We start from the raw sequence: 20,677 nt of genomic DNA on the forward strand, positions 1-20,677 counted from the left end.
CATGGAACAAAAAGTATCAGACTGACACCCAGGAATGCTGGGTGACAACCAGAAATGGGTAATTGGGAAAGAAGTCACACGTGAAGCATGATTTCCTTCTATACTCATTATAGTCTGTGTATCTTAAAATTCTGTCATATTATTAAACTTATGGGGTAAAGTCTCAATGGTTTGCTGTCGTAAGTAGAGGAAAAACACTAATTAGAAGGGGAATTAAGAGAACAAAATAAAAGTGAACATTCCTTTCAATATGGAGGAGAAATGAAAAAAAAAAAATTCTAACGATACCTAAACAACCAGGGATGGTTGTTACTCCTACTGACAACAGTATAAATATTTACTGAATGCCAATACCATGTGTTTATTGTTAAATAGGGAAATTAGTCAAATTATGTAGTCTTAACACAGATTATTTGTGTGGGTTTTTTTTTTCTCTTACCCAGTGGTGGTGGTATTTTTAGCAGAGAAAACCAATATTCTGGGAATGTCTTTCTGGAGTGTGATAGTCATCTGAAAGCTACTACAACTTCCAATTGAAAAGGCCAAAATTCAGTTAATGATTAAAAACCTGTACTTTGTTTTTCCAAAGTTAGTTTAATAGATTAATGATAAAGACATATCAGTTCCTAGACAGAAGTGTGAACTACTGGGTATAGTTATTCAAGTGTTTGTTTTTCAGTAGATATAAGATGAGGTCTTCGATGAAGGCTTAAAGCTTGGGAGTAGAGGTATATAAATTTGGGTTTGAATTTCAACTCTGCCAAATATGTATGGTATGATCTCAGGCAAGTTATGGAACTTCACTCGGCCTTGGCTTCCTTTTGCATAAATGGGTTTAACATTTCCTTATGGGTCCACTGTGAAGGTTAAAATGACAATGCATATAAAGTGTCCAATAGTTTGGCATACGAGCTGTATATAAATGTAATAAATATAAGTTCATTTCCTTTAGCTTTCACGTCCCTAATTAGAATGCTTTTCCTGAATTAATGCATATAACCTCACAGGTATCTTATGGCAAAGGTACTGAATATTTACAATGATCTACGTTACTTCTTTTGGAACTTTCTACTAGCATAGTCACAAGTGACTTACCTGTTATGCTGCATAGTAATCTTAAGGTTGGTGCATCTCCCCCAAAACCATTCAACATGACATCACTTGAAGCTTTGGGGACAGGAATGGTCATGGTAATTGGCTTGTGGAATTTTCTTCTTCTAGGTTCCAAAGTGACTATAGGGCTGAAGGTAGCTTTGTTGCCTAGAATCTTCTTAACCAGCTCACTGTGCATAGGTTGAGCCTTTTCAAAGAAAAAAAATATTAAAATAAATGATATATCATTATATATATGTCAAATTTCTTTGACATAAGTTTCTCCAGGTATCACTTTTTAGCCATAAATAAGTTTGGTGACTTCAAACATGATAATTGTTAAGTTTAGTACTAAGCACTTATATAAAACTTCATGAGACCTACAATCTCTAATGGCAGCTTTTGCTCACCTGGGAATAATTTGACTTGTTACCCACTTACAGTCAAACCTTGGTTTGTGAGCATAATTCAGTCCAGAAACATGCTTGTAATCCAAAGCACTTGTATATCGAAGTGAATTTCAAGAACCATTGGCTCAGTTTTGATCATGTGACATTCAGTGTCACATACTCCTTGTATTACAAGACATTGAGAGTTTATCAAGTTAAAATTTTTTTTTCAATATATGAAATTTATTGTCAAATTGGTTAAAATTTATTAGAAGGGTTTGCTCATCGAGTTACTTGCAATCCAAGGTTTTACTGCATTTCCCATTTGAAAAGCTGATTTCCAATCACTACAATAAAAATCCATGTTAGGTTAACGTGTATCCAACATGGGCCTACCTGTAGGCCTACACGGATCCTCTTGGTTAGCGCCCCCTCTGGGAAGACGGCCTGCACCTGGGGCACCACTGTGCTGCTCAGCACGCCCCCCTCGGGGCCAATCAGGTTGCTGTCCTGTTTGATCCGAGACACCACTGCAAAGTACTGCGGGAAGTCGCGGGTGATGATGCGACAGATCCGTTTCTTTTCTAGGTCTTCCGGACTATCCAGCACTGAGACAAGAAATGACCCATCTTCATAGAGCAAGGATTTCCATCCAAAAACATTCTAGCAAACTCCTTGGCACAGTTCATAGTAAACCAGTATGGCAGCAAGATGCCTTGTTTTAAATAATAGGAAAATTTAAGAAGCAAGACTACCTATCCTAACACTAGAAAAAAAAAATTGCAGTCTCTCAAGACCTATTGGCATTTAGTCTGCACGTTTTATTTCTCTGTGGAAACTAGGTCTTTGCAGGGCCCTGGGAAAGGAGAGTATCCAGCTCCAGATACAGTATTGCAGCACTGCCTTTGTAAATGAGGGGTTTTGAGGGCAAACCTGGAATGGAAATGAACCTGTTCTATTCTTGGTTCACGTGAAAGAGAGGAAATTGTTTGTGGACTCCTTTTCTTTGCAAATTTCAAAGTTAGTTCAAATACCAGTTATTGTGGTTTTAAGAAGGAAGATGGCCCTTTCAGTTCTCAAGGCAATAGTGAGGGATTAAAATCTGTCTTGTAAGGGTAAGGTTTGTGTTCGCGTGTTTATTCTAGTGACATGGTTGTCTCTGAAATAGTCAGATACACACAAAAAAAAAACCAGCGATTATAAATTCAGGGTTTCAATATTCTCCTGAAACCATTAACTTACCAAACATATCATCTAGTATTAGGAAGACAGGATAATGGGCTCTTTTTAAATTGCATTAGTATAGCTATGTAGGGCAACACCAAACCCAGACTGGTTTAAAATGCTGAAAATTTGCATTAAGGGAATCACTGAATTTTCAGAGATAATGGAAACTTGTTTATTTTTAGAAATCATTTGCAATCTATTATAGAGGCAGGAACAGCAATTATGTTTTTCTTGACTATTGAATATAACTAGATAGCAAAAGCCAGAAGTCCCAGGATCTAATCATGGCATCGAAAACTGATACACTGGCAAACACTAGCATATACTTACAAAAGAATGCATTTCCAAGCACAGAGAACAAAAAATACAAAAATCCCATTCTTTGTTTTAAAACAAGCTTCATACGCATGTAGAGTATAATACAAGTCCTCATTCAAGGACAAGATGCCAATGCTCATGGCAGTGTTAATGACAGGTAAATATCTCAGAAGAAAACATCCTAAACCTAAATGCAGGCAAAACAAATGTTTCCAAGGAGCAGAAAACAGCTAAATATTGCATGGAACAAGCTTTATCGGTAAAAATCCTGATCTTTTTGTCTTTCTTGGAAGACTAACCTATGCATGTAGAGGACATTGTTTCTTTTTCCATCTACTTCTTAGATAGGGTAAAGCTGGCCCCTTTTCTTAGTCTACCTCCGCAGGATGCAGAAAGAAATATTAAAGTAGCTGCTGTCAGGCTACACCTCCTATTCATGAGCCATACCCAAAGCTACACATTACAAATAGCTCTACAGCTGCCTGTCCAGTTCTGTACAAAATATGGTATGCTCGTGGCACTTGGGCAAAGAATTTGCCCTATTTGTGTGGTTACTTAAAGCGGAACACATCTCCTGGATTAGAACCGGCACTCTGTATTTGTGCAAGCTAAGGATGCCAGAGAATTAATCCATTACCTCCGGTAACACGGAACTATTTCAATCTGTGGCAAAATGGCCCAAGCGAGATTTGGGATTTACAGAGCTCAAAGCCCTAATGAAAAAATAAATTCCTTAACTATATGTGTAGGTGTATATATGAGATTCTACCCTGGCTAACTCCCTGTTTGAATTACATGTGGAAGTTTGAGTGAACTTAATTTTCCTCCTTAGTAATAGAAAATTCAAAAGAAATCATATTATCCTATAATGCACTGGTTTGGGGTTTATGTAAGTTTTCCAACAAAAAAGCTTAGCACTTTTATCAGTGTCTTAACTATATCTAAATTGTCTTGTTAGGCATTTCAAAAAGTCATGGATTTATTATCCGGTATCAGTTCATTCTGTAATGAAACAACATCTATTCCATCTCATGTTTTAGGTTTGAATAAGGAAGGAGATATGCTGTATCTCCTTATTAAATGAGATATTTCCTACTGAAAGGATTTGTTTTCCTGAATATAACAGAGGTAAGAGTAGGCAAATTCATTATGCATTCCAACCCTGGAATGTACCGAATACCTGCTGTGGTAAAATAACACAAGGAACACCTATACCCAAACCCACCTCCCGTCCCCGCGCCCACATCCCTAGGTCATAAGAAAGAAATATATCATTTGAATGCTTCCACTTTAGAATTCTTTTAAAACCCTCAATATGAAGTACCTTCATCCATGCCATTAAGGATTTCATTCAATTCGTCTTCGGTGTATTCGCAGTAATGCTCTTTCCAGCTGTCCCCATTCTCACTGCGCAGGACCACCAGTTCCCTCTCCTTTCCTCGAAGGGCAGCAAAATGAGGAATCTCCACAATCACAGGCCTGACACAGTAAGGCAGAACATTCAGTGTAGACAAGAGCTGGCCAACATTAAGACAAGCACCTTGACCCTGTCTGTTGCAAAGTGACCTGGAATTGTTCTCTTTCTTGGGACAGGGGTATAGTAGGCTTTCCTCCGGAGCCCATTGGCTAGCAGATGGTCACACAGTAGCATTCTACCTCAGGGGCACCAATCCTTAGGGGCATGCTGCTACCTTAAGCCAAATAATGTTTCCCTGTGAGTGCATGTGGCATTCTGGAACTTCTCCTTTGATAAATGTAAGTATAACACATTTAACCAAAAGAAACGTGCATGCATATCCATGAGGTGTGCCAATCTCCTAAAACAGTTTCTATAAGGTGCAAATGATAAAATGGTTTAAGAAGGAAAATGGCTCTTATGTTGCATAATTTGACGTGTTGTAAATGAAAAGATGTCACAAAAGTTAACTACTTGGGAACTAAAGAGACATGCACTCATGTTTTTCGCTTATTTAAATATCTTTTTCATTCAAGGGAACAATAGGCATGTGTACACAGTGTGGCCCTAACTGAGTGCCTCAGTAGATAGCCCAATTGTGTCCCATGCCTATTATATTCAGGATCCAGAACATGCACTGCCCTGATGTTTTCAGGTCGCATTCACTCTCAAAAATTATAGAGGCTTTTGATTTTTCAGTCCAGGTTGCTTTGATACAGACTTCAAATTCATCATAACAACATCGTAACTAGCACATAGTACAACTAGGCAGATCTCATGCTTTAAACGAAAATGAAGGTCACAGCACTTTAAGGGAAAAGATATAAAAACGTCACTCAAAAATAAAAGTCACATACCACAAGGGTCAGAAATGGTCCACTAAAGATAGGTTATACAGAATTTAAATCATAGGGAGGGACATGTCATGGGCACAATGACAAAAAGAGAAATCATATTGCAGAAGAAGGAGAAGAATGGGGGCCAGCAGCCATCAATTTGTTTTAAGTCACTCCTACCCAAGGAATTTGGTTCCAGGAGGCCCCAGCTGAAGGATGCGGCTGACCAAACTTTCTCCCTCATTAAGTGGGGGAGGGGCCGTTGGCAGGTGAAGTTTACTGAGTACATCCAAAGCAGCAGTGAAAGAAAGAACATAAGTAAGCTTCAGGTATTGTTTTCCACAGAACCCCAGCGTCACCAGCTGATCAACAGGGTGAAGTTTGGTTTCACACTGCGTTTGGTTCTGCCCCCTCCATTGGTCACAAAGAGCAAGGAACTGAGACCCAGAGTGTACAATGGAGGCACGTGGAAGGAGACACTTGGGTGTTTGATCTGACCCTGTTTAGGTTCACTGCCAGGGCATGAGCCAAAAAATAAACAATGACAAAAAAAATATATATATGCTCCACAGGAAAGACAAAGCTGTTGGGAATATAATAAAAACTCTGACTTCGGGATAGAGGCCAGATGTTTTCATGGATATTCCTCAACAGATGTGAAATTTATTAAAAAGCCTAAAACTACCTGAGCATGAGGGAGGGAAGAGGGCCTGGCACAGAATATGAAAGGGCTCACTGGGGAATTATTCCAACCATACTGGCATTTTCTGATGCAACCCAGAACTTCACAGGCTCCTTCTAAACCTCTGGTCATTTAGGAGGACATGGGAGGTGGTTTCTATAATTGGGAAATACAGACACCCCTTTTCAGGTGTGAACATAATTTGCAGCAACTCATTAATAGTCTGCTCCAAATTACAAGACTTTAGAACGTTCCTTGAGTTCTAAAGCAAACCTTCTCCCCAAAATGACAGTGGCAAAGCAAAGAGTTCGTGATTAATAGGATTTTCTCTCAATTTTTGACAACAACGACTTGACGTGACAAGACTTAAATAAAATTGATTTGTTTCAAAATATTTTGAAACTTGTCCCCTTCCAAAACTTCATCCTTTTGTCAGTTTTCAGGGGCAGCTACTCATCTTTTGGCATATTGTAATACCACTTTAATATAACAGAAGCTGTATAAACAGAAGAAAGAAGAAATGCTCACTTCTGCTCAAAACTGCTAAAATGAGCACGGCAGAAGTTAGTCTTGATTTTGTCATCTTAGGGAAAACTACAACTAAAGAGACTCCCAGTGTAATTTTAAGACTCAAGGTAGCAATTTTGATGACAGAAAAGACAAATCACATAGAGTAAAATTTTGGATATTCTTATATAAAGACAACACTGATTTCCAAAGATAATCGCTCCATTTCATTACTACACAAGAGTTTAAATTTGTGTTTGGAATAGAGTAGTATTTTTCGTTATGATTTGACGAGGTGAGTCTCAGATAAGAAAAAAACAAAAACTACCAATGGCTAAAACATGATAATTCACATTGGGAGCCTAGCGGTTATGGTAACATCCAAAGAGAAAGGATAATAATTCACCTGAATGTTGAACTCATTAATGCCTTAAAATAAGAGGCACGTAATTGGAGTCAAGCATGGAGGTGCTACTTCTAATTTAAAAAAAAATGTCATGGGCCAATCTTCTTTCACGACGCTTTGACGTACCTTTTTCCATTCCATCCTAGTGATTTCATGTAGAGGACACAAGCTCATCCGTGACTAAGTGGGAGGTTTATCAGAAACCCTTACCCAAGGAACTGAGCACCAGAAGGTCCGACTTCGATCAGACGACTGGCCAGGCCTTCTCCTTCCACCATTGGAGGCATTGTCGCCAGTCTATGACGTTTGACAAGACGGCAGGTGACTCGAGTTGGGGCAGTACATTTCCGAGGTGGAATAATGATACGGAGCCCATTGTGTCTGCACCCTCTCATCGCACCACCTCGGGCATCCACCATAAAACTAACCAGGAAACTAAAAATTAAGATAGAAGATTAGCTGTGTTTTGAAATATTGGAACCAGATAAACAAGCTTTGCCAAGTTAATTCTCTCCCGTAAAGCTTTACTCTCATTTCTATTTTTTGGCATGGTGGCAAAATACTTGTCTTTAAAAGTTATTTTACTTTATGCCAGTGCCTTTCTGTTTTGTCATTGTTTTCATTTTTGTATTATTTTGATCTTTATAGAAGAATTCTAATTTTTGTTGACAATACCGATGTTAAATACAAACTATAAATTCAAAATCTGTCCAATTGACTCAGAAAGAAAGTGGGATGAAATTATATAATGAACACTAGTTAGTCTTCTTTTGTTGTAAATGTAAAGACTTCTCCTTTCTAGGTATATCCGTAAAAATCCACATAGTTTACGGATAGAAAAAAATTGTGGTTTTGGGGTGCCTGAGTGGCTCAGTCAGTTCAGCATCCAACTCTTGATTTCGGCTCAGGTAATGATCTCATGATTCATGAGTTTGAGCCCCATGTCAGGCTCTGCGCTAAACAGCACAGAGCCTGCTTGGGATTCTCTCTCTATGCCCCTCCCCTACATGTTCCCTAAATAAATAAATAAATAAATAAATAAATATCAAATTGCACTTTTTCTAAGTTAATTCAACCTGACTTTTCAAAATTGCATCTTGCCCACCCCACTTTAATTCTATGACCTAAAGAAAAAAAAAAAAAAAAGATTCACAGGGCTTTTCCCAAGATCAAACCCATCCTGCTCTAACATCGTCTTACCCAGGATGCAGGTATTTAACTTACTGCATTCTAAAGGAGAAGGAAAAACTAAACGTTTTGGATAGAATGAGTTTACTGGTTCACATGCACTTTTCCAGTTCTTAAGTAGGAATCCCTCTGCCATACCATTGTAACTAAAGCAAAGATGGGGTGGGCGGGAAATAAGATAACAAATCATCTCTACTCTGTGTTTTGAAGTGGGAAACGCTGGGCTCATGCTAATGGGAGAGATCTGTGCATCATGATTTTCCCCAAAGTATAGTAAGCTGTGTATGGAAAATCACAGCTAATAATTTAGAAATGTAAAGGCTCCTATTCCTATTATTTTGCTCCTTTTCTGCCAAATGAGTTGTTCCTGAATAAAAGAACTATAATCCAAGCGATTCTGTTTAAGAGTACCAAGAAAAAGGATTAGTTTTAACCTTGAAGTTGCTTCCTGTGGGATGGTCTTAAAGGATCCTGCTACAGCTTAGTGCGAGTTATTGTCACCCTGATAGTCCTAACACTCATTAAAGTCTTGGAGGTACTTGTTTCATTAAGCAGCAAAAATTACACCAGGCAATCTGAGTGTTGTACACATATACACAAAGACACAAACAATGTGTACACCCTTATACAGATTACATTACTATCCTTCCCAATTTTCATCGCATTTGCAAGATTTTATATACCAAAACAAAAAAAGGAAAGCAACATACAGGTGTATTATGGATCTATTTAGAGCTTAACAAGCACAGAACTACATCAGATTCACCGTATCTAGATATCGCATCCATGACGACACTTAAAACATTTGAAAGGTATTTCATCAAAGTAAGGACAGAAACACAATACATGGATGTTATTTTTAGACAAGTGATGGAAATATGTTAGCATCTTCCTCATAGCAGAACACAGAACTCATTAAGCATGCTATTAAACAGAAATCCTGTTGCTAGTAATAAAAATGGATGTGAGGGAGCCTGGAGTGCTTGTCTGAAGCACATCATGCAGGACGAGACCACGAGAACTGTCACTGTCCTTCTCACATGCAGGAGCCAGCCTAGAACTACCCCTCACACCCAACCCCCTAAGTTTTTAGTATAGGGCAAAAACTGAGAAGTGTAATCAATTGTCCAGTACTCAAAAATAGATGTTTCTGGGCTTTATCAAAACAAAATGAAAAAAAAAAATGTTGGCTGCTGTTCTTACTACTTGTCTAAGTATGAATTCTTAAAAATAATTATTTTCTATTTGTTTCTTACAATGTTCTATAGCTCAAAAGGATGTAAAACTGGTAACACTTCAGGGCACCTAGGTGGCTCACTCAGTTAAGTGTCTGACTCTTGATTTGGGCTCAGGTCACGACCTCACAGTCCTGGGATCAGGCCCCATACTGGGCTCTGCACTGATAGTGTGGAGCCTGCTTAGAGTCTCTCTCTGCCTCTCTCTCTACACCTCCCCCACTTGTGCTCACTCTCTCTCTCAAAATAAACATTTTCTTTAAAAGTTAAAGAAAAACTGGTAACACTTCTAGATGAATACAAAAGTTTCTTCTCCATATTATTTGACAATGATATTTATGTCAATTTTTATAAAAACGAGGCAACACTAAGTTTCAACTAGTAGCTGAAATATTCCAAATGTTCCAAATGCATTGCAATATTTCTGACTTTCTCTACCTTCTTTAACTCTTTTCATCTTTTGATTACTGTCACCATTGAACAATAGAACAGGGACTCAAACCCATAAGAACTTATTAGAATATATCCACTTAATATTATCAGTCTTGAATATTATTTGTACCTATAAAGCCATTTAGGGAATTTCCACCTCATGTTATATGCTATTGTGTTTCCCCTGTATGTATTTCAGTGATGACTTAGGGCCTATATGATGTCCCTATCTAGAAAAACATGTTAAATATCTTCTGGTGGTGCATCTTCTAAAAAAGTGAATTGAAGTAGCTATGTTCTTAGCGGCAATGTTTCCATAACAACGTTTGATTACTTTGTCAGATTTTGTGTCGTTGACTGTTCCTTTTGAAATCTTCTTTTGTTCTATTTACTCCATAATTTCCATTCCCATGCATGAGAAGCATGCAATGTTTGTTTCCCTCCTACTGAGTGCCAGGTGCCCTGCTTGGAACTGAGGATACTGGTAGTAAAAATATAGTTGCTCCTGCCAAGATGCTCATAGTCTAAGCCCCAGGTTTCACATGATGGTTTTGCTTACTCAGAATCACTTAGTTTCCTGGTCAATAAGAAGTGAATTATAACCACATACAGGAGCCATGTAAGTACCATATTGGGCATGACCTTGTTCCTCCTATTTCTTCCTGTGTTCTCCCAATGCCTAGAACAATGTAGATGGAGCACACAATAGGTCATCAATAACTAATGGTTGAATGAGTGAATGGAAGAATGAAAAGAGCAAGTTGTAAGGACTTGTATATATTTATATCTAATAGAGAGAAAAGGCAGCAAAAGTGAAGGTAATTCAATTATTTGGTCTCTGGACAACCAATCCAGTCAGAGCTCATTCAAATTACTACACCCAGATATTTCAGCTCATAAGATAGCAAAATAGTTGGGAAGGGCTATACTCAATGTTAAATATTCGTCTACAGGCCTTTTCCTGCCCTCAAATAAGAGACTTGATATATTTATTTCCCTTGGTAGATGATTAGTAGGAAATGGGAGTAACCAAAAATCAAGAGTTTGAATATAACAAAGTCAACAATTTTATTAGGAGTGAAAATTTCATGAAGACAGACCAAAGATTGGGAAATCAAAATAAAAGAACTTAAAGGCTAAAGCTGCAAGTAGATAAATTTAAGTTTATATAGATCTGGGAAGTAATACGTAAGTACTTTACCCAACCAAAGCAAATTGGGGAAATTAAAGCGTCAATATGCATAATTCAGAGAAAAGAAAAATAACATTTCCAGAGAAAACAAGCCTTTGTGTCTTTCTCAACTAACTAAAGGAAGTAGCAAGACTAACCTAAAATGACAAGCTCTGGGGAGGGAATTGTCTTTCGCCAGAGAGCAAGGGAGGGGGCTTTCCAGGAGGGGAAGAGGGAAAGGGAAGGCAGGAGGGGGAGAGAGACAGAGGCAGGAGAATTGAGAAGAAAGCAAAACAGAAAGAGGTCAAGAGAGAAACGGAAAGAAGAGAAGACATGAAAGAACTAAATAGTAGTAGTCTGAATGAATACAAAGGTGTATAAATTCAGCAAGAAAAAAGTCTACAGAACTTACTCTATAGTCTACAGACTCAAATAACATAACTGTGGAATACCCACTAATAAGAAAGCTGAATATGCAGAACTGTATACTAAAAGAAGTCTTTTCTTCAAATGCGAGGGAATAAGAGAAATGCTAATTCAAGTGCTAATGAAAAGTCTTTTAGATAAAACATGCTCGTTAATCCCAACAATTTCTAATATAAAATTGGGTAAGCATTTGAACACTTATATTAAAAATACCAGAATACCAAAAGGTTTCACTATTCGGATAGGTAGTAGAGTTAGTAAAGCTATTCTGCAGTGTAAAAAACAGACTGTAAGAGACCATGCACTTTTTTTTTGTACCACAGGAAAAAGTGAAAACCTGGAAGGTATGAGTCATGAGATGAATCAGCTCACATACTAGAGTTAATTAAATAAATAGGATTTTCTCATATTTTCAGGAGATTAAAAATGGGATAATACTGTAAACATTTGGAAGTAAAAGGACTAGAAGTAAAAACATATAACTGAATATGTACAGAGGAGATGGTATATGGACTGAAGCTCAGCCCTGCTGTTTGTGAACTTTAAGACTGAGGCCTTGTTGTGAGGCACCTGGGAGGCTCAGTCAGTTAAGTGTCCCACTTCGGCTCAGGTCATGATCTTGCAGTCTGTGGGTTCGAGCCCCACGTGGGCTCTGTACTGACAGCTCAGAGCCTGGAGCCTGCTTCGGATTCTGTGTCTCCCCCTCTCTCTGTCCCTCTCCCGTTCTCTTTCTCTCTCTCAAAAATAAATATTAAAAAAAAAATACTTAAGCCTTGTCTCAATGAGGGAGAATCGTATTACCACCAAGGGTGTAGCATGGATTAAATCATGTGTGGGTAAAGCATTTAGAAGTCAGTAAACGCTTGTTGCCATCCTTTTCCATTCCCTACACCCATATGATTTTGTGTATTTCGAATGTCATAAAAACTACAGTGCAATATGATGCAACACCTAAGAAACAGAGAAACTAACTTTTATCAGATATTTAAAATGAACATGGAAACTTGCTAAAGCAGTTTAATACGATGGTGGAGTTTTTATTAGTCTATGAACTTCACTGTTTAAGTAAGCTATTATCACAGGGCACAGATTAATGGAGCAAGTACATTGCTCTTTCCTGGATCTATCCGTCATCTATCATTAAATCTATCTCTGTCTTGAATTACTGCTGTAACCGTGGCCCTCAAGTTTCTCATCCATAAAATGAGAGAATTCAGCTAAATAAACTCTAAAGTGAGCTGGTGTTAAAATTCTATGTACCATTTCCTGTTAACTAAAGTTTGGAAACCTCCTGAAATGTTTCACGTCAGATGCTCTGTAAGAATTTTTATTTGGAAAATAAACTGCTTTTACTGCAAGAAATATATATTCTTTCACTGGATGCTTAAAACAGTCAACGAACAGTTTTGGAGAAAATGTGTACGCACATTCCACTGAACACTGACTTAAGACTGTACAGACAAAATTTATCACAGAATATACTCAGCTTCAATTGCATATCTTACTCTCCAAATGAAATTCAGCAATCATGCAAAACAGAAAGTCTTTCTGAAGTTTTCTAAATTGTGAGATACAATGTTATCACAATTTAAAAAGAATAAAAGCAAAAGCAGTCCACCATTATTATGCAGATGATTTGCCTGCAAATACACAATTTGATTAGCTAAACAGGTACATGCTTCAGAGGAGGCAGCAGAAAACAATGACTCTGGTCTTTTGAGGACTACATCCTCCACCCCAAAAGTTACTAATCCTTAGGTTTACTTTTAATTCATCCAGGGGTGGGGACAGGGAATTAACAGCATTCAGAGTTAGTTACTGGGTGAAAATAGGAAAAAAAAAAAAGTCATCAGGGTGCTTCAGTGATCCACATATACATAGCAAGAGGGCCTTAAATTAAATCTGATTTCTGGGGTTACGGGAGAAAACAATATCGTGAGCTCTTTCTCCTCTCTAACTCCCTTAATTCCTTCCTACCTCTCCAAATTCCATAGACTGAAAAACTGGTGGAAAAATCGCTTTGAAAAAAAATTGGCTCCAATTTGTAAAAAATCCCCAATCATTTATCACTCACAACGTTCATGTGTAGAAACAGAATATTTACTGTGTGTTTCAGAAAAAGTAAAAGGATGGACTTGAAATTTTGAATTCCAAAACGGGAAAATAAAAAACTGTCTTATTTGTAGACAAGCTGTGGTACCATGGTGAATTACTGTACAATAAAAATACTATAATCAGTAGTCTGATAAGAACCTTTAAAAATAACTTTATTGAAATAATGAAGAATAGATATTTTTAGAAAACTGGCTGGAATCATTCTATAGCACAATTTCCAAAATATCAAAAGGTTGCACTTAAAGCAGTACTAGCAAAGAAATGCCCTATTAATAAATCTTCAGACTTTGGTTCACCTAGAATATAGTTAAAAAAAAAACCCTGCTAAGTGACACTTAAAATCATAACCTACGATATAACTAAAATAGCTCAACCAATTTGCATAAAAGCTGAAAATAACATTCTTCAGCTCTATGTAGCACTTTTTCTCACCAAAGAAGTAGAGATGTGGAGACTCAGGTCCAAAACAGGCTCTCACAGTAGCTCTACATTAATTGTGGTGCAACCCCACCTACTCTCCAAAGGAAAAAAAAAAAAACCCACTTTCCTTTCACCACAGAGAAAGAGAATTCAGAAATGACCACAATTTGGAGAATATAAATCTCTCTCTCTCTCTGGCTAGGTATCTTCACACTAAAGCATCCTGAGATGGGGTATATGCAGAAGGAGATGGTGAAAGGGGGAGAGGAGGAGGCAACATGTTCAGAGAAGGAATTATGCAGAAGTTCACCTGCTGTTGTCACGATCAAGACATGGAGAGGTGCGGCTGCAACAGAATAGATACTTTAGCACAGAGAAGGAATGGATAAAGTGAAATATAAAGAAGGAAATCAGAAGTGACTTTCAACCGAAATATATTACTTATACACCAATACAGTATTCACTGAAAAAAGATGGAAATACAAATGAAATATAGCTCTATGCAAATGCGGAGAGAAGAGCAAGGTATGGGGGTTCGCAGTGACTCCCAGTTCAGGGAACTGGGGATGTGATAAAATCGCTGGATTTGGATGTTGCCTTATTCAACACTGGCTGGGGGAAGGTCATGTAACAAAGTCTGAATGTCCCGGGGAAGTTGCCAAACACCAAGGGGCATTGTAATAAAAATCACAGTCTTTGATTTGATGGACACAGTCTCCAAACTTTTCAGTCATACTTTTAATACTTTCAAAATAACGGTAATGCCCTTTTGGTCTTCTTCCAAAGAAATGCAAGCAGAAAAGGCACAATTTAAATAGCTTCAATGACAAACAGTAGCATCAACTATAAGGTAGAGCAGGTAACATTAATTACCTACTAGCAGGTAACAAAAAACTATGCTTTTTTTCAAGACTTTCATTCCCTGATTTGTGGTTTACTGTTCTCACTGGCCACACTGTCTAATCCCATTTTCTAGTCCTTTCATGCCTCTTCACCCTGAGTCTGCTTTTCCACAAAACCCTCCGTAAGTTTTCATATGATTCATTTGTGTTTTCAACACTTGACAATATACAAAGGGATACATGTTTAATGGACCAGAAATCCAGCCTTCCAAAACAGTTGTTCTGCCACTCAGAAAATAATTGTCTTCATCCAAAAGAATTTACCCTCATGTACCTTAAGAAACTGGGTTGTCTGAAATACATAAACAACTAAATTAACTGCTATAGGAATTTGATAAATATTGTCAAATGAGAAACAGTCTTGATTTCCTTGCCTTTCTAATGTCACCTTCCACTATTTGAGCTAATTACCTTCATAAGTGTTTTTGTTGACTTTTTTTTAGAGTAGTTTTAGATTCACAGCAAAATTGTCACCATGTTTTAATGAAAAGGGAGTCCTTTAAAAGATCACTCTCTTATAGGTTTGTAGCTCCTGTAATATATTTGAGCATAACATCACGAAGTGGCATTTAATTGTTGGCACTGGCTGTCATTAAAGGACTATAAAAATAATACCATTGAAATAATAACATTTAAAATGAATCACAAAGCTATTACTAGAAACTGAGCCTTATTTGTTAATTCATTATGCACTTATGAAATGGAGGAGAATTAAAAAATTCAAATTCTTTGCCCAAGCTTATGTTGGTACACTCATGACTGGTCTTGCTAGAAATGACTGTTTAGATTGTGAATCAGCAACACAATCCAAAGAACAGCAACAAAAATATTACTGTCAGCCTTTCTTTCACCAGATATTGGCTGTATATACTGGGTGCAGAACAGGTTTTTTTTTTTTTTTAAGCACTGATACCTACTCTTTTGTAGTCATGGACATTAGTCATTGGAAAAATAGAGCAGAGGTTAAAGAAGATTACTAATACTGCTTTTGGTAGAAAGTGTGTCTTCTATTAATCTAAAAGCCCTTTATGGAATCAAATAGAACATTATACATAAAATTAGAGGCATATGCAAAAAAACGCTGACTTTATTATCCCCTTTATCTAAAAATCAACTATTCCTTACATTTTGGGCAGATTTGGAAGTGACTTAAGAATTCTCCCAATCAATTAAAGAAAAACTTAGTTCCCTAAAAACTTTATAAAAATGACTACACGGGTGCCTGGTGTATAATGAACAAAATGAAAAAGAGAAATTATAGATGATATGATATAATGAATGTTATTCATATCCTTTAATATCATGGTAGCTTTCAAATACCATGACACTCAAAATCCTTGTGTTCAGTGTAATTACTCATCCCATTAGAGTCATCTGTGGCATTGCATTCAAATTCTAGAGACCTCACTAGATATAACCTAATAAAAATAACAAGTCAAATATTACCATTATGAATTATACTAGAGTGGTATTGTCACTTAAAGTATTCTGAATACATTCTGCTTAACTTATTTGAAATTTGTGAAGGATTTAGAAGGTGTATATGAGGGTTATATAAATACTAATAGCTATAATTTATTGAGTACGTATTCTTTCAAGGCAAAATGCTAATTATTTAAGAAGCATGGAATCCATAAAGCTCCCTTATCAGATCCATAATATAACTCATCTTATAAACTGAAACTTATAGATAAACTGAAATTATGTAAATAGATACTTTACATAACTTGCCCAGTGTCATATATGGAGTGTCAGGGCTGGGAACTGAATTCTGATTGGTCTGACTCCAAAGCACACTTTGGTTAGTGTTTGAATAACCAACATGTTATCTGCCTTCCACTGATTGTCTTCCAACTTCAAAAACAACAGAGAGGTGTGTTTCTTAAAAGTAGAGGTTAGATCTTACTTATCTATTTTCCTCAGTGCCTGACACAAGGTTTAGTACTTTGTAGAATTCAGCAATGTGTGAAGAATAAATAAGTGAATGGAAGAGATAAAAAAACATTTGAGAGAACTAGGTATATGTTAATTACCTAGATCTCCCTGGTAAGCAAAGCTTTATTAGGCAAAGTTGTCCCTTTCTAACAGTTTATATATAAAACAGACATATTTGGACTACTGGCGCTGGTAGAAAATGCCAATGCTAAGACCCCAACAACAGAGATTTAAATGTAATTAGTTTGAGTTGGGGGAGTTGGGGGCCTGGGTATCAGTATTTTTTAAAGCTCTGAGGGGATTCTAATGTACAGCCAACGTTGAAAATTGTTTAGAATCAATGATCATGTCTGAAGTTTATAGGAAAATTGGCTTATTACAGACCAAGAGTTTAAACATCCTTATCTTAATAAGTGGTTAATTTTTAACCAGTGGATGATCTTGTTTCATCATAAGTAATTAACTAGAATTACTTATGGCATGTTTCTAGTTTTATACAACTGGTGTGTATATTGATGTACTTAAGCTGAATAGTTTATTGCCCTTCAGTAGTTAAAAGGTTTAAGGAATTCCTTTCTTAAGGTAAATTATTTATTCCGAAAACTGAAGTACTACCATAACACTTTGACTCCTGTAAATTCAGCTATTGATATTTAATCACACTTTGCCTAAAATAATCTTGTCACTTTGTAGGCTGGTATAGACTTCAAATATTTTATTGTGATTTCTAGATTCTGATCTATTATCCTTCAGTACTCTAGGTCCAAGACTCTTTTCCTCCTTAGCATTGTTGAGAAATCTGGTAGAAGAATGTAATGTTATGTCTTTAGAATAATGATAGCTGTCAGACTTTAATTATCTCTTTTACACCTAAAAAAAGTTAGTAAATATGGATGATGTTTAACTTGGTTTTTATTCACTTGAAATAACTCTTGTATCAGGAACTGCCTTTTACTTATTTAAAAAGGAAAAGAATATTATGATTATTTTCAATATCTATGTAACTAGTTTTAAATTCTATGAGCCTGTAGTAGAAAATTAGACTACAAGATCCCAAATTTTTAACTACAGTATCTTCGAATGTTTTTCTGAAAGGATAATATTTTAGAATAATAAAAATAAGAAAGGATCCACCACTCAAAATAGTTCCAGGGATTATGGATAAGGAGTTTGGGATAATAATTTATATTAAAGTATTGCACGGATAAAATACAAGTGAGGCTTCTTTAAATGAAAATGGAAATGATTAAATGAAAAATATTTTTAAAGCTTTTATGTAGTTATAAAATTACTATACAAATTGAAACTACCAAAATGTAAGGGAAAAATCTTTTGCGAAGAGTGAAACAATTTAAAACTCCTTAAGCAAATTATTTTCTGCATAACTGAATTCTTACATCTTACGAACATCTTTATGTTCAAAATTATTAACTCTAAGTAATCCTACTTTTTAATGGGTTTATACAAAGAGGCAGCATTTCATGCATAATGACATATATTATCTGGATAACTTTTAGAAGGTGACTGAGAACCTGACAGGTTGCATTAAAATTTCCCTTTTTGGTATACCCCTACTTCAAACAGTATATGAACTCTTCTATCTGTGTGATTCAAATGTCTGTAAACATTATTTTAAATGCATGAGTATGTGAGGAAAGGCATTTATTAAACTAGTCCGTTAACCTTAGAAAAACAGAACTTTCTAGAAAGCAAGTGATCCTGTCCCTCTTTTTAAAGATATCTTTCAGACAAAATGTGAACAGTAAGGAGGCCACTGGTATATTCTGGTTAGTTAGCAAGCTGTCTGATGCAATTCTACTAGTTATTTTAAAACAACAGTCAGTTTTTCTATGATGAATCCAACTCTTTGGGCAGGTTTGTTTGTGTAGATCGAGTCCATGTTGGACAAAGCAATGTTATTTACAAGTTTAAACAAAGGTCACTTCCCCTGTAAGCTAGCCATCAGCTAAAGCTACTGGACAAAGCTGTTATTTTCAAGCTCATCTCTTTTTACCTCTTGATCTGGATACATAATATTGATTTACTCACCCTGAATGAATAGGGCTGGAAGAAAGAGCCACGTTGTCTAAGTTCTCAGTGCCCCAGCTGAGACGATAAGAATTCCTTTCTGCTTCCTTGGCTAGAGTTGACACCTAAATACAAAGAACACGGGATTTAACAAAAATACTTTCTTCCAAGTGAATAAAATATAATGAACTCTAAAAAGTATCACAGGAAAGTGGTATTACCACCTTTTCATTTAAAAATATAAGACCGAGTCATTTAAAATGCATGTTTTATAATGCATTCCCATTTAAATTACACTGTTGACATAAGACCACATTTGTGAAATTGTCCTTAAAGATAGGTATTCCCATCTATTTCTCTATATCCAACCAGCCAAAACTGATAAAATCACATCTAAGATTAAAATATTCCATAATTGCCTCTCCCTGTTTTCTGGGAACTGAAAACAATTTTAAATATAAGGTAAATATAATATCTTTACCTGTACCTTTCATTTTATACCTTAAATGCATCCTATCTCACTTTTTCCTTTAACAGATATTTTATAAAGAAATCGATTTAATGTATAATCTCCACAGAAGTATTAACATGCAGCATTATCACTTTGGAAAAGTCCTCAAACTCTTATCCTAGCTTGTCAACCACATTAAAAGGATTTTCTTTACACACAAAAAAACTTTCTCTGGACATCTTCAGCAACCAGTAATGTTCAAAAGCTCTCCAGAAAGTTGAAACGTCAAAGTAAAAAGTCACATACCTGGTGACTGGGGATGACAACCGTGTCGTCAATCATGGCACTGTCCCTCAGGTAAGAGGCATGGCTCAGGGTGTGAGACCTGTCGGAACTGAAGGATCGAAGGCTGGTAGGTTGGCAGGAGGCCATGGTCATGTACCAACGGCAGTGGCAGGGTTGGGAGGATGGAAGGATGAGCCGAGCAGGAGAGTGAAAAAAGCCTGCTATTAGCTAACAGTGCAACTTCCAGGGGGACATTAATCGCAACCATGGGAGAAGGAAACCCAGGTCTCTGTGTTGCCCTACCTTTCTGTCCAACAACTAAACTAACACATCTTTTGACTGGTTCCTACCACTCAATGGCAAGGGCACAAGGGAATCCAGAAGTGAAAATTTGATCCTTCTAATCTGATTTATTTTCTTCCCAGAAGTGTTTGAAACCAGCCTCTGTAGTTCACTTACTGCCAGGACAAGAAATTCACACAGGAAATAATGCCAGAATAGGTTGCTTAAATCTGTGTTAAATGTTAATCTCCCTGCAACTAAGAAAAATATTAGGGGGGGGGGCGGGGAATAGACCACCCTCAGAGAGAACAAAATGAAAGCACAGGTTTCATTTTCTCTCATTTTTCCATTCTCTCCATGCTTCATTCTCCTCCTCTCCAACTGTGAATGACTCAACACTGGTGCACTCCCCTGGAAGGTACAGAGTGAAATGAACTGTGACCAGATGCATGCTTCCTGCGGAAGTGGAGTTCCTCTTGTTTGTCTCTGGTGTCTCCAACAATGCTATTTCAAAGGGCAGCATTGTTCCCTTTGCATGTCCTCTGTGTGGTGAGTGAAGCACCAAAGAGTGCCGGTTGCTGTGGCGATGAGATGCAAGAGCACAAGAAACCGTTTCTAAGCACCAACCAGAACACAGACACATCTGCCAGCACAAAAACAAACTGCCAGTGGACACAACCGAAAAATGAGGCTTGCTTTCAAAATGGGATTTAGGCCTTGATAATTGATGCTGTATATTTTTGATAAATCTGAATTTCAAACTTCGGAATGATATACGCAAATGTGACGGGTAAAACTTGACATTTGCATAAGTGCAATTCATTCCTTCCTAATCAATTTGCACAATCAGATGACAAATAGATTGAGATCTCATATAAGCTCATATATTTTATA

General features: G+C 36.8%; 1 protein-coding gene across 2 annotated transcripts in view; it reads right to left on the reverse strand.

Annotated features, from left to right (window-relative positions):
* ANK2 (ankyrin 2) overlaps positions 1–20,677 on the reverse strand; it is a 240,429-nt gene that overhangs the window by 42,407 nt on the left and 177,345 nt on the right. For both annotated transcript variants that reach the window (XM_042984019.1, XM_042984020.1), the window contains 8 exons: positions 19,523–19,625; positions 18,787–18,890; positions 14,211–14,246; positions 7,124–7,348; positions 5,499–5,597; positions 4,351–4,505; positions 1,878–2,089; positions 1,096–1,300 (listed from right to left, as the gene is read on the reverse strand). In XM_042984019.1, coding sequence (XP_042839953.1) covers positions 1,096–1,300; positions 1,878–2,089; positions 4,351–4,505; positions 5,499–5,597; positions 7,124–7,348; positions 14,211–14,246; positions 18,787–18,890; positions 19,523–19,625 — 1,139 coding nt within the window. The remainder of the gene's footprint in view (positions 1–1,095; positions 1,301–1,877; positions 2,090–4,350; positions 4,506–5,498; positions 5,598–7,123; positions 7,349–14,210; positions 14,247–18,786; positions 18,891–19,522; positions 19,626–20,677) is intronic.

This window comes from Panthera tigris, chromosome B1 (genome assembly GCF_018350195.1).
Source record: "Panthera tigris isolate Pti1 chromosome B1, P.tigris_Pti1_mat1.1, whole genome shotgun sequence".
Lineage (NCBI taxonomy): Eukaryota > Metazoa > Chordata > Mammalia > Carnivora > Felidae > Panthera > Panthera tigris.